The 15,779-nt window shown below is 36.4% G+C and overlaps 1 protein-coding gene across 5 annotated transcripts in view; it reads right to left on the bottom strand.

Moving 5' to 3' along the window:
• Nucleotides 1-15,779, bottom strand: part of USP45 (ubiquitin specific peptidase 45) — a 74,017-nt gene that overhangs the window by 22,301 nt on the left and 35,937 nt on the right. For 4 of the 5 annotated variants that reach the window (XM_036116732.2, XM_078054951.1, XM_036116737.2 and 1 more), the window contains exon 9: nucleotides 11,182-11,269. In XM_036116732.2, the coding sequence (XP_035972625.1) occupies nucleotides 11,182-11,269 (88 nt within the window). Of the gene's footprint in view, nucleotides 1-11,181; nucleotides 11,270-15,779 lie in introns of those variants that run through there. The other variant, XM_078054952.1, reaches the window with a different exon arrangement.

Here is a 15,779-nt window from a genome sequence, read left to right as displayed (position 1 = left end):
TAAAGAAAAATGCATTTAAACCTTCATAATTTAAAGTATGATCCTAATAATCAAAAAGATAAGCAAACAGAATCAAGGGCAAGTTGAGAAATAAGCCCAAATACATATGAAAAATTAGTATAATTAGGGTGTTACCAATTTAGTGGGAAAAGCATACTATACAGTGTGGATAACCGTAGGATAGACAAATGGGAAAAAAGGAAATATTCTGGGAACAGGATAAACCTCAATAGATCAAGATTTAAATCTAAAAATGAATTATAAAGTACTAGGAGAAAACATGGGGAAATTCTTTTATAACCTAGGAGTGGGAATGCCTTTTTTAACCATGACTCAATATCCAGAAGGCTTTTAAAATAAAAAAGACTGTTAAATTCAAAACCAAAAAATTTTTAAACTTTTTTACCTAAAAAAAAATATGCTGCCAAATTATAAGCAAAATCAAGACACAAATGACAAACTTGGAAATATATTCTCTCCCTACTATACAAAAAGCTTTTAGAAATCAGCAAAGGATCAGAACTCAGCAGAAAAAGGGGTAAAAAATAGGAACAGAGGAAAAGATATTCAGCTTCATTCAAGGAGAAATGTATACTAAAACCACCCTGAGATGCATTTTTCTACCTAGCTGATTGGTAAAAATTAGAAAGTTCGACAAAACAGTCTTTTGGTGGTGCTGTGGGGAAAGGGACTCCCTTACATGGCATGTAGCTAACAGAAGTGAAAATTGTATGCCTATGGAGGATATCAAAATTACAAATGGATAGATCATTTGATCCAGCAATCTCATTTCTATATGTATGCAGATATACTAACACACATGCAAAATAACACAAATACCTAATTCATCACAGCATTACTCATAAAAGCAAAAACACTGGAAACATACATATAAGGGAGAATCACTAAGACACTGGTTTGATATGTTCAGGTAAAAAAAAAAAAAAAGAGAGAGAAGCTTCTTATCTTCTGATATGAAAAGATTGTTACAATTAAGTGAAAAAAGACAAAACTGCAAAACTGCAGAAAGTGTTCATATAGTATATGCCACCTTCTGAATAAAGAAAGGAGAAAAATACACACACACACACACATACCACCACCACCACCACCAAAGGAGAGCATAAACAAGAAAGACAACATAGTTTACAGGCAACAGCAGGGCCAATGCATAAGAGAGGCAAGAGAATTCCCAGAAGCACAGTTAGTGGGAACTCCAGAACGACGCCTGTACATCCAATGTGGGAGGCAACCAACCCAAACTGAAGCAGTGAGACCAGGAGACAGACACACTGTCAACACTAAGATCCCCTCTGCTACTGTACCATGTTTTAAATCTGAGAACAGAATATATGGGGAATGAGCTGCTACTGTCCTTATTCTCCCCATGCTCTGCTGTGGATCAGCAGAGTATACACATTACCTAACCCAAAGTTGTTCTGCTCTGACCTATTCCTGAGAGCAAAGAGGTGGGTCATGATGAACTCAGAAGCAGAAAATACAGAGCAGCCTTTAACGTTTTTGGACCAGAGAGCTAGCACCTGGTCTCTCCTATAACTCTTGTCAGTTGCTTGGACAAGCATGGCTCAGAACACATTCATGACCTTGCCCACTGACTTCCTCCAGAAAGAACTCTTAGAAATTCTGGGACGCCAAAGCCAAACTATGTTCCAGAGATTCTCTCAGTCCCTCTTCTTTTGGGAGCCTTCATCCAATAATGGCAATAGGTTTGTGCTTGCTAACCAGTTATGCAAAACTAAACAATCTAATTGTTTAAGCATACACAGATCGCTCTCAAAACTATAAGACAATGAAATGATTACTGTAAAAGTAAAAAAAAAAGTCGTTCCCTCTGATGAGGAAGACATGTTTGAAAAGAAAGAACAGGTGGCTTCTATGGCACTAAAACATTCTATTTTTTTTTAACTCTGGGTGTGATGGTGAGGAAGGTTTCTAGTGGTAACTGACTTTTCTTTATATTATGCTTTAAACTGTATATATATCTGCATACATTCTTCTGTATATAGGATACATTTCATGGTAAGTGTCTGATACCTTCCCCCAATAATTGTGAAACTGAGTTTCATTTATTAACCGGCCTAAGATCAGCACATTATATTTCCTAGAACTGCTCACTATTCTCTTCAAGTATATTTTGAAAGTTGATGCAAGATTCAAAAACTTAAATATATACAAAGTAGGGTATAAAAGTAAACATACAGCAATCTGTGCCATGTCATACTATCTTGAAATATATGTGAAGAAAATCAAAATCATAAAATATGTCCCAAAAGCTATTAAATAGTGAAATAATCTCCAATTCAGACACAATAAATTTGAAAATTGATATAATTCAGATACCATCTGAGCTAAAGCTGACTTTTATACCTTTAAAAAAGAATTGATTGAATGAAAATAAATTAGAATGGTATGAATTCCATGCAGGAGAATGGACTTAAATAAAGATTCCAATAAATACCATATTCACTTGTAAATATTTAGTATAACTGTAAAAAGTATCTCCAGCCACCAAAGATAAAGAACTCTAAACCAAGTTATAAGTCTATAAATTTATTTTACAATTTGAATATTTTACTAATTCAAACATGACTTTCAATATGATTTAACGAGTCTTTGCCATTTTCAGAAATGTAAACTATAATGTCAAACTCTTAAAAAGGAATAAAAACAATGGAGTTGTTCAAATTATTAACTTTTAAACTATTAGACATTTGCTTTTTTATTGTATCTTAGCCACAAATTTATATTCTCTAAACTGTTAAAGGAGTTAATTAATAGGTAATTCATCAAGTTGAATAAAATAATTGAGTTTAGGTCTATCTACAGCCTCTCATTGTTGAGAGTCATGCTTTGAACCATTTAAGTTAAAAAAAAAGAGACACACGCGCGTGCACACACACACACACACACACACACACACACACTTTGGCCAGGGAGCTGCTAACAACTGCAGCACATTAATCAATTAGCAGTGTCAAGGTTCAACTATTTCAAATCTCCACCATAAACTTCTTTCAAAAATAAGAATACATAACACTCATGGCTTAAAAGTCAGCTGAGACAGTCTGCCTTTAAAATAGTCCTAACCAATAATGTATTAGTGATGTATCTTTGGAAATAAAATTGTAGTATTGTTAATTTGGTGAGAGCTCAAATTAAAAGCAAGATAGTGAAGAAGCACATACCTTGTAAGCTGAAAAGACTGCCTGTAAAAGAAGTTCTTACAGTAAATTTGATTTCATTCTGTCCACGAAAAATGTACAATTTTTGCACAAATGATTCCTTTAGCACTCTATTTGGCAAGAGCATGGTATAGCCCTCAACTTTACAGTCATCAGAAAAAAACTTCAATGAAACATTATGAAAGGGGGTCAGTAGTTTTTAATCATTATGACAAGATTCTGGTGGCAGACATAACGCTGGAGCCTTTCTTCAATCAAAACACACATGGCAGTGACAAACTACAACGGCAGCACGGTTACCAGCTGTGGGGTTCCCAGGCCAGACAATGCAGCTCCTGCACGGGGACTCACTGTAACTGACTGCACCACTGTCCTTGCTTACGAGACTGAATAAATCCACGGACTTGACATTTTAATTTTGCCACACCGTCTAAAGCCCTCAAATAGGGGAAGATAAGAGCTTGCAAAAAGCCATGCTTCCCCCTGTACTGCCTGAGTTTTTAAGACACTGTGAATCTTAATGCACCATTATGACAAAACAATAATTTAATTGTAACAAAGAATGCCATCAAGTAAAATAGGGGAAAAAATAATAGAAACCGATTTTATAGTTTTATCTTAATATTGACAGAGAAAAACAATGCAGAGAGGTAATTTTTAATTCCATTTACAATGATACAGGACCATGTAGTAAACATATTCTTACAAACCATAGTGGAAAAACAATCATTCTAGAAATTGATAGTCTGAATTAATCTTAAACTAACTCCTATGTCGTCTGTAGGCTCAGAAGCATCAATACACATTTATCATTTAAGATACAAGTTTTGTTATATCTCTCCCCAACTTGCTGCCTTGTAAATCCCTTAACTGATTTTTTAAAACAAATTACAGGTAAAACATAATGTAGTATTATCCTGTCAATTTATCAGTTCATTCAAATTATAACATATTCAAAATAATTGCAAACCCCCAAGAAACTAGGTAGTATAACTTATTTAAGAAACTGCTTTTTTCCAATTCAAATTCTCAACAGAAATTGTCCATTTAAAATTAAGTACAGAAAACTTATTCAACACACATTCACCAGGCACCTACTATGTGCAAGGCACATGGGATACAGAGAGTCATTCCGTGAGATTACAATCTAAGAGAGGTGATAAAAACATAACTCTAAATAGAAGATGATAGGGTTCATAATTGAAATATATAGAGTATATCCAGGAGGGAAAGATCCAGGAGGGAAAATGGCGGCGGAGTACGAGGATCCTAGGCTCCCTTTGTCCCATGAATACAACTAGATAATTACCAATCATCCTAAATACCCCAGAAATCAACCAGAAGACCGGCAGAACAAACCCCACAACTAAAGTTAGAGAAGAGGACACACTGAAGAAGTTAGGAAATGCAGAGACCTGGTTTGGGAGAGAAACAGCTCATGGCCACTGAAGTGGGGAGGTAACTGCGGTCCTGGAGAAGGGTGAGAGACTAGTGCACAGGGGAGTACAAAGAGAAAATGAATCCCGGGCGCCTGGGTGGCTCAGTTGGTTAAGCGACTGCCTTCAGCTCAGGTCATGATCCTGGAGTCCCAGGATCGAGTCTCGCATCGGGTTCCCTGCTCAGCGGGGAGTCTGCTCCTCCCTCTGACCCTCCCCCCTCTCATGTGCTCTCTCTCTCACTCTCTCTCTCTCAAATAAATAAAATCTTAAAAAAAAAAAAAAAAAAGAAAATGAATCCCCATAGCAACTGGCTTGGAAAGCAAGAGGGCCCAAATTTTTAAGCCCCAGTAGGCCTTAAAACCTGGAGTTTTAAAGGTCCAGAGGGTTTGGATGGGATAGAACCCAGAGGTTACTGCACTGCTGTTGGAGAAAAAGCAGGCAAACAGCACATGGGCATAAAGTGTGGAACCAGTAATCTGAGGAGCACCTGAGGCACACAGTAGGGAGGTTATTTGCTCATCTTGGAGTGCATCCTAGAAAGACGGCATTCATGGAGAGACCCCTCTGGGAACAAAGGAACTGGTAGGCACCATTTTCCTCCCCGCCCCCCATAGCGTAAGCACAAGGCCACCTGCGGGAGCCACTCACTACCTAACTTTCTTACACCAACACCCACCGCCCACCCCCCCACCCCCACGGAACTGCCCTTCTAAATTCACATTTGCCTTATTCCCAGGGTGGTTGGTGGGTCCCCTCCCCCAGACCAGCCCAACCCCCTGCCGACACCCCATCTCCCCACATGGGAATTTTGCAGGGCCTCAATTCTGGCAGGAGTGGCAACAGGTTTCAGCACAAACCAACCAGAGCACATCTAATTAAAACTCGCCACATGTGAGAGGCAAATGGCTCTCCAAATGGCTGGCTCAGTTGGAAGGACATGTGACTCTTGATCTTGGAATTGAGTTCTCTATACACGTTGGGTGTAGAGATTACTTAAACAAAACAAAACAAAACAAATCTTGCCACATTCAGACCAGGGACCAGACACTGCCCACAACAGACACGGAGCGTATATGCAGATGACTGGCCTGAGGGATAAAATGGCCAGGACATAACAGGAGATGGCACACAGCACACGCTGGAGACACTCCCTGAAGTGCCAGGCCCTAGGTAATGGGACATTATATGACAGGCACTACAGGACCTCCTCATAAGGCTGTTACCCTCAAGAACAGGACACAGAGCTGACTTTTTTTTTTTTTAAGATTTTATTTATTTGACAGAGAGAGGCACAGTGAGAGAGGGAACACAAGAAGCAGGGGGAGTGGGAGAGGGAGAAGCAGGCTTCCTGTGGAGCAGGGAGCCCGATGCGGGGCTCGATCCCAGGACCCTGGGACCATGACCTGAGCCGAAGGCAGGCGCTTAACGACTGAGCCACCCAGGTGCTCCCAGAGCTGACCTTCTTAACACTCAGAAACAGGCACAGGGACTTAGATAAAATGAGAAGACAGAGAAGTTTGTCCCAAATGAAAGACCAGGACAAGGCCATGGCCAGAGATCTAAGTGAAACAAATAAGAGTAACATGCCTGATGGAGTATTTAAAGCAATGATCCTAAGGGCATTCACGGGACTTGAGTAAGGAGTAGAAGACACCAGTAAGACCGTTAACACAGAGATTAAAAAGAGCCAATCAGAGATGAAGAGAGCAATAAGTGAGATTAGAAACACACCTGATGCAACAAACAGCAGGCTGGAAGAATCAGAGGAACGAATTAATGACCTAGAAGATAAAATAATGGAAACTAATCAAGCTGAACAAAAGAGAGAAGAATTATACAACACAAGAATAGACTTCGGGAACTCTGACTCCATCTAACATAATAACATTCATTTTATAGGATCCCAGAAGAAGAAGAGAGGGAAAAGGGGGCAGAATATTTATTTGAAGAAATAATAGCTGAAAACTTCCCTACTCTGATGGAAACAGATATCCAGATTCAAGAGGCACAGAGAAGGCCCAAGAAAATCAACAAAAGGAGATCCACACCAAGACATATTGTAATTAAACGGGCAAAATATAGTGATAAAGAAAAAAATGGAAAAGGAGCAGGACAAAAAAAAGACAGTTACATACAAGGGAAACCCCATAAGGCTATTAGGGGATTTTTCAGCAGACATTTTCCAAGACATGATCCATTCAAAGTGCTGAGTGGGAAAAATCTGCAGCTAAGAACACTGTATCCAGCAAGGCTATCATTCAAAACAGGAGAGGAAAAAAAAAAAGTTTCCTAGACAAATAAAAAAATAAAGGAGTTTCTGACCACTAAACCAGCCCTGTAGGAAATATTAAAGGGAACTCTTTGAATGGAAAGGAGAGACCAAAAGTGACAGTATGAAGGTAAGAAACACAAAAGCAGTAAAAATTAGTATTTCTGTAAAAAAAAAATCAGTTAAGGAGCTCACAAAATAAAAAGATATAAAATATGGTATCATATACCTAAAATGTGGGAAGGAGAAGAGTAATGAACGGGTTCAACTTAAATGACCATCAACTTCATATAGACTGCTACACGCAGAAGATGTTATATACGAACCTAATGGTAACCATAAGTCAAAAGCCACTAAAAATATGCAAAGAATAAGGAGAAAGAAATCATATCATTAAATATATCACTAGAGAAATAGATCACTACCAAAAACCAGCAAACCACGAAAAAGAGAAAGAAAGGATCAGAGAAAATCTTCAGAAACAACTACAAAACAATACAATAGCAATAAATACATATCAATAATTACTTTACTAATCACTTCAAAAGACACAGAGTGACAGAATGGATTAAAAAAAAAAAAAAAAAACAAGACCCATCCAAATGCTATCTATAGGAGACTCATTTCAGATCTAAAGACACCTGCAGATTGAAGGTGAGGGATGGAGAAACATTTATCACCCATACGGATGTCAAAAGAAAGTCAGGGTAGCAATACTTATATCGGACAAAACAGAATCCAAAACAGAGACTAGAACAAAAGACAAAAAAGGACACTATATAATCATAAAGGGGATAATCCAACAAGAAGATATAATAATTGTAAATATTTATGCACCCACATGGGAGCACCCACATACATAAAAGAGGGTATAACAAACATAAAGGAACTAATCAATAATAATACAATAATGGTAGGGGACTTTAACACCCCCACTTACATCAATGGACAGATTATCTAAACAAATCAACAAGGAAACAATGGCTTTGGATGACACACTGGACCAGATGGACTTAACAGATATATGCAGAACATTCCATCCTAAATCAGCAGAATAGACATTCTTTTCAAGCGCATATGGAACATTCTCCAGAACAGATCATATATTAGGCCACAAAACAAGCCAAAACAAACTCAAGAAGATCAAAGTCATACCATGCATCTTTTCTGACCACAATTCTATGAAACTAGAAATTAACCACAAGAAAAATCTGGAAAGACTACAAATACATGGAGGTCAAATAACATGCTACTAAACAATGAATGGGTCAACCAGTAAATAAAAGAATAAAAAAAAAATACATAGAAACAAATAAAAATAAAATCACCACAGTCCAAAACTTTTGGGATACAGCAAAAGCAGTTCTAAGAGTGAAGTTTATAGCAATATTTGCCTACCTGAAGAAGCCAAAAAAAATCTCAAATAAAAACCTAACCTTACACCTAAGGAGCTAGAAAAAAGAACAACAAATAAAACCTAAAACCAGCAGAAGGAAATAAATAATAAAGATTGGAGCATATATAAATGATAGAGAAACTAAAAAAACAATATAACAGCTCAGTGAAATTGGAGCTGGTTCTCTGGGAAAGAAAAAAAAAAAATCAATTGATAAACCTCTAGCCAGACTTATCAAGAAAAAAAGAAAAGGGACTTAAATAAAATTACAAAGGAGAGAGGAGAAATAACATCACCACAAAAATACAAACAATTATAGAAGACTAGTATGTAAAACTATATGCCAACAAATTGGACAACCTAGAAAAATAGATGAATTCCTAGAAACATAAAAACTATCAAAACTGAAACAGGAAGAAATAGAAAATTTGAATAGATAACCAGCAAAGAAATTGAATCAGTAATCAAAAGACTCCCAACAAACAAAAGTCCAGGACCAGATGGGTTCACAGGTGAACTGAACCAAACATTTAAAGAGTTAATATCTATTCTTTCCAAACTATCCCAAAAAAAATAGAAAAGGAAGGAAAATTTCCAAATTCATTCTATGAGGCCAGCATTACCCTGATACCAAAACCAGATAAAAGACACCATAAAAAAAAAGAACTACAGGCCAATACCTCTGATGAACATAGAAGCAAAAATCTTCAACAAAATACTAGCAAACCAAATCAACAACACATTAAAAAAAAATCATTCATTGTGATCAAAAGGGATTTATTCCTGGATTGCAAGGGTGGTTCAATATTTGCAAATCAAGCAACATGATACATCAAGTCAATAAGCAAAGGATAAGAACCATATGATTATTTCAATAGATGCAGAAAAAGCATCTGACAAAATACAACATCCATTCATGATAAAAACTCAACAAAGTAGGTTTAGAGGGGATATACCTCAGCATAATGAAGACCATAATATGAAAAACCCACAGCTAATATCATCCCTAATGGGGAAAAATAGAGCTTTTCCCTGAGGTCAGGAACAAGACAAGGATGTCCACTCTCACCATTTTTATTCAACTGAAGTTCTAGCCACAGTAATCAGACAACAAAAAGAAATAAAAGGCATCCAAATTGGTAAGGAAGCTGTCAAACACTCACTATTTGCAGCTGACATGATACTATATATAGAAAATCTGTAAGACCCCACCAAAAAACTGCTAGAACTGATAAATGAATTGAGTAAAGTTGCAGGACACAAATCAGTATAGAGAAATCTGTTGCATTTCTATACACCAATAATGAAGCAGAATAAAGAAAATAATCCCGGGGCACCTGGGTAGCTCAGTCACTTAAGTGACCAACTCAATTTCGGTTCAGGTCATGAAATCAGGGTCCTAGGATCAAGCCCCATTGCCAGGCTCACCGCTCAGCAGGGAGTCTGCTTCTCTCCTTCTCCCTCTGCCCTTCCCCCACCTCGCACGTGCATGTGCGAGCTTTCTCTCAAATAAATAAATCTTAAAAAAAAAAAAAAAATCCCATTTATAATTGCATCAAAAATAAGATACTGAGGAATAAACCTAACCGAAAAGGTGAAAGACCTGTATTCTGAAAATTTTAACACACTAATGAAAGAAATTGAAGATGACACAAAGAAATGGACAGACATTCCATCCTCATGGATTGGAAGAATAAATATTGTTAAAATGTCTATACTACCCAAAGCAATCTACAGAACCCTCTCTCTTCACTGAAAGCTAGACTACTACATTACAACTGAAGATTAAAAAAAAAAAAAAAAAAAGAGGAAGGTCCACCTTGCGTAGTAACATGGTAACAGCTACCACAAGCATATGAGTACTTCATCTTCATATGGTTGCTTTACCACATATTAACATAGATTAAGAAGTATATTTACCTTGAATGGAAAACTGGATTTCACCTATTATGACAATTGTGATTGACAGGGCCTGCCTGCAGTGCTAAGTTGAGAATGATTCTGAGGCTGAATCCAGACTCAGTAGAACTGTTATGAAGGATTAATAATGTCCGCTATGAGTGAAAAAGGGAGAATGAGGGTATGTACTATGTACTTGACATCTTTAATATCTTGCATTTTCTCTGAAAAATTGTATGCCATTTGCAGGACCCCACCAAAAAAAGATGAATTTCACTCATTTAATATTAAAGTCAACTACCACCCAATCGATTAAGGGATAGGATTACAATGAACACTAGGGAAATCTATCCAGACCATGAGCCATTCCTTCCTTTCTCAGAAACATTCCCTGATCCAGGAGGCTGGAATCCTTCTTCCCTTGTTACAAATGACTGATCCCTGAGTGGATCCTAATCCAACACGGGGTAACAAAGTTTCTCTCTTGGGAATTCAGAATTAAGATTCACAAACAGCCAGTTTTGTTTTTATATATGCAGAACTGCAACATATGCAAAATATGGAGATCATGTGCTACCATTCAGAGAGAGAAGCACAGAAACAACTCAGTCTGTGGGGAGATGAATAAAGAAAATCTACAGAGCCAGAGAAACCAGGGAAATTAGGAGAATATTCTCTGGATTCCTGAGACCTTCCTGTCCCTAGATTCTTAGATTCTCTTTTCTTTAAGCTAGCTTGAGTTGATTTTTTATTCATAGACAAAGGGTATTAACTAATAAAGGATAATGGGGTTGCAAAGACTAGGAGAAAATATTCTTTTAGAAGAAGAGGCAAGAAAATATATAAAGGAATAAATAGAAAGGAAAAAAATCAAATTACTTCTTAAGCTACATTAAAATGATGGTAGAAATTAATTCCTTCAGTTTTGTACCCTCCTCTTAAAGAGTATATGTGATAAACTTAACAAAACCTGACCTTTGTTTCTTCTGTCCTCACTGCATCCAGCAGATAATGCAGAAGCTCCTGACTGTCCTGTTGCTGGAAACTTTTAAATCGGGGGGCCCTATGATTTAAAAACAAAACAGGAAAGAATAAAAGATCATTTCATCAACAATATATTACTACCATCTAAAATCATTTTTAAATAGCATATAGTCAAAGATTCAATTTAGTCCTTTTCCTACTAAGTAGAAAGACCAGATATGGTCACTGTTCCAATTAGGATGAGATCTTAAGTACACAGAGAATAATATGGCTATCATTTATCAAGCAACTACTACATGCAAGCACAGTACATATGTTAAGCTTTACATATGTCAAGTCATAAAATCCTCAAACAAGCTTGGGATGCCCTATTTTCTCCAGCTTATATACGAGGGCTTAGAGGGATTATTTACAGAATTTGCAAGGTCACATAGCAAGCAAAAAAAACAGTATTCAAACCCAAGCCACCTTGATCTATTATCTTCCTACCTTGAATAACCAAAAGAAAAACAAGAGGTTATTTATATTAAAATAAAGAACTATAAACTGATATCTCTGTGAATGTATTTATTTTAAGGATTTAACAATTAGATTTCCTTGTAATATATTAAAGGATCACGTGCTATTCATGGAGACTTCAACAGAGCAAATATTTAGGTGATTTCAGTATTAAAAAGTAGTATTTTCTGGGCGCCTGGGTGGCTCAGTCGGTTAAGCGTCTGCCTTCGGCTCAGGTCATGATCCCAGCCTCCTGGGATTGAGTCCCGCATCAGGCTCCCTGCTCAGCAGGAGCCTGCTTCTCCCTCTCCCTCTACCTGCCGCTCCCTCTGCTTGGGCTCTCTCTCTGTCAAATGAATAAATAAAAAAATCTTTAAAAAAAAAAAAAAGTAGTATTTTCTGCAATAAACTCCAATACTAAAATGAGCATTTTGCCTTAAATGAAAATAAGTACTAAATTTAGATAGTGCTCTAAGACAAAGAAAGAATTTTGTCTAAGGAATATAAAAGAGTAAGAATATGTTATGGTAGTATAAGTTCACAATGGTCTCATTAAGATATGTGCAACATATCTCATTTGATATGCACAGCAGTGCTGTTATGAAATTCATAATTAATATGAACTCTGTTTTACACTTGAGAAAACTGAAGAACAAGCTAAGTGCCACTGACATAAATCCAGGTCTTTTGATTCTTAAGTCCAGTACTTTAAGCATTATTTCTCATCTCATAATAAACATTCACCCCAGTAATACACTACTGTGAGTCCCTGGTGCTAAAAAGCTATCTGAAATAGTAGTGAATCTAGCCTATAAAAGGAGTCATAATTTCAGTTACTCACTCTTGTTAAGAAGTAGCAAAAGCAATAGGATGTTGAGAAGACTCTGATTTACTCCCCTTGTGGGCTTCCCTTTCCACATGTGATAGATATTGTTCACCTTCTAGATCAGAGTTGAGGACAGAAACCAAGATGGACACAAATCCCAACCCTATTTGGGTTTCCATGTCTGGAATCCATATAAGGCTGAAACTGGATGACATGACACTTGTGCTGTAGGCATCAAGGAAGGCCAATGAAATGGAAGAAGACTGCAAGGGGAAACCAGGGAATCCTTCAGAGATCCTCATCTGCTAGGTGGCAGGTAGGAGGACCAGTCTATGGCTTTCAAAGGAGATGCACAGAATGGAAATTGTTCCTGAACAAAGGAGAAACTGTCTCTACCATGTCCCTGCCTATATCTCCATCTTAACTATGCACAAAGCAGTACTGCCTTCTAAACCACTCAAGAAAATTTAATAAACCTAGATTTTTTTCTTTCTTCTACCTAGGACTGGGTAAAAAATTCTATGATGACTTACAGAATCTCTAATGGAGCCTATCTGATCTACCAATACCAAAGAGACCTTCAAACTTAAAGAGAAAAATCAACAAACATATGAAGAGATTCATGTATTCAAAATGAGGAGAACATGAAATATACACAGGAAATGTACCTTAGTAAAAGTGTTACTGTGGGAAAGAGGAGAAAACTTAAAAATCTCAAGTTGTAAGAGGAAAATGTATGCATACTCATAAAACAGGAATAGATTATTAAGAAAAAGAAATTCAGAACAAGAGAGAATTCGTGGAGATGTCTTGTGGATGAAGATGAATCAGTCTGTTGATAATCCAAAAACTCTCTCTACTCCAGGCATATTGACAAAATATAAAAAGAGAAAACAAACAAAAATATATATACGTCAAAACTTACCCAATGGTATACTTTAAATATGTACAGCTTACTGCATGCCAAATATACTTTACTAAAGCTATTCAGAATATCCATTAATACAATTCTTGTATCAACAGATTAAAAAACATATGATATTTCAACAGATGCAGAAAAAGCATTTAATAAAATGCAATACCCATTCTTTTTTCTTAAAAAAAAAACAACTAACATTTATTATCTCATGGTTTCTCTGGGCCAGGAATCAATGTGTCCCAATGGTAATAAATAATGTTTATTTAAATAACAAATATTCGTTGGGCGCCTGGGTAGCTCAGTCGGTTAAGCATCTGCTTTCAGCTCAGGTCATGATCCCGGAGTTCTGGGATCCAGCCCTGAGGCGGGCTCCTTGCTCAGTGGGGAGTCTGCTTCTCCCTCTGCACCTCACTTCACTCGTGCTCTCTCTCTCTCTCAAATAAATACAAATCTTAAAAAAATAAATAAAATAAATAACAAATATGTTGTTTTTTTAAGAAAAAAATGAGTACTGGAGTTCACTGATGTTTCTATTCTTGATGAAAACTCGCAGAAAAAACTAGGAATGGGAATTTCCTCAACCTGATAAAAGGCATCTATGAAAAACCTACAGCTGTTGTCATACTTACGTGTGAAAGACTGAATGTTCTGCCCCTAATATCAGAAACAAAGCAAAGATGCCTACTTTTTACTACTCCAACATTGTACTGGAGGTCCTTGCCAGTTATATAAGATAAGAAAAAAGTATAAAAGGATACAGATTGAAAAGGAAGAAATAAAATGGTCTTTATTTACCAATGGCATTATTGTCTACATAAGAAATCCTGAAGAATCTACATAAAACTACCATAACCCTTGAACAAGGGAACAAGAAATAAGATCAATATACAAAAATCAAGTACACTTCCTTATATTTGGAATGTACAAATGGATATTGAATTTTTTCTAAAGTACCAATTTACAATAGTGTTTAAAAATATGAAATTCTTAAGGTAAATCTAACAAGATAGTGCAGGATTTGTAAGCTGAAAACCACAAAAAATTGATGGGAACAATCAAATACCTAAATAACTGAAAAGATATTTCAAAATCATACATTGGAAGACTCAACATTGTTAAGATGTCCTCTCCAAACTGATCTCCAAATGCAATCCCAATTAACAAACTGATTCTAAAATTCATATAAAAAAGCAAAGGACCTGGAGTAGCTTAAAAAAAAAAAAAAAAGTCTGAGCACTCACACTATCCAATTCTAAGACTTACTATGAAGGTACAGTAATGAGACAGTGCAGAACTGGGGTAAGGGTAGACATATAGATCAATGGAACAGAACAGAGTCCAAAAATAGACTCAACATATATGGCTTAAATCTTCGCCAGATTTTTTTAAAATTAGTTTTCTTAAAGAAATCTCTTTTTAAAGTAAACATAATAAAGCAAATGCAATTTTTAAATGTTTTCAAATAATGTTTGATCCAGTAAGTCTATTTATCCTACAGATGTACTTTCACAAGTGCGATACACACACACACATCAAATAAGTCATACCCACATGTACTAATATGGAAAAATGTAAAAAAACATATTAAGCAAAACAAGCAAGTTGCAAACAATTTTATATATGTCTGTGCCTGCATAATCACTTTTGAAAAAAATAAATATGGTACAAATAGTATTTTGAACTTTTATCCATGAGCACCTATTATTTTAACATTTTTAAAAATTGTATAAATCTTCAATAAAACCAGGAGCACCTGGGTGGCTCAGTCAGTTAAGCATCTGCCTTAGCCTCAGGTCATGATCCCAGGATCCTGGGATCAAGCCCCACGTCAGGCTCCCTGCTCTGCGGGGAGCCTGCTTCTCCCTCTCCTCCCCTTTCATGCGCGCTCTCTCTATCTCTTTTAAAAGATTTTAAAATCTTTTAAAAAAATCTTTATAAAACCAAAAAAAAAAAAAAAAAAGAGGATACAAAACAATTATTTTTGGCAGAGCCAAAAACAAATTTCGAAAGCACATAGAATCCTAAAAACTTTTCAACTCTGTGAGGCACCAATGTCACAAAAATCTGAGGATTTTTTTGTTCTTTGGGCTTTGAAAAAAAAACAGCATTTGCCAACCAAATGAAACATAATAAACCCTCTTTATTTTGTACTACATTCAAAATACCATGGCACATTTTGCTAAGTGAAATAAGCCAGTCACAGAAAAACAAATAGCATGATTCCACTTATATAAGGAATCTAAAATAGGCAAATTCATTGAATCAGAGAGTGCAACGGTGTCTACCAAGGGCTGGAGTGAAGGAGAAATGAACATATAGGCATAATCAATGGGCATAAAGTTTCAT

Source organism: Halichoerus grypus, chromosome 9 (genome assembly GCF_964656455.1).
Source record: "Halichoerus grypus chromosome 9, mHalGry1.hap1.1, whole genome shotgun sequence".
NCBI classification, from domain to species: Eukaryota; Metazoa; Chordata; class Mammalia; order Carnivora; family Phocidae; genus Halichoerus; species Halichoerus grypus.
This window is presented reverse-complemented; position numbering and strand designations above follow the sequence as displayed.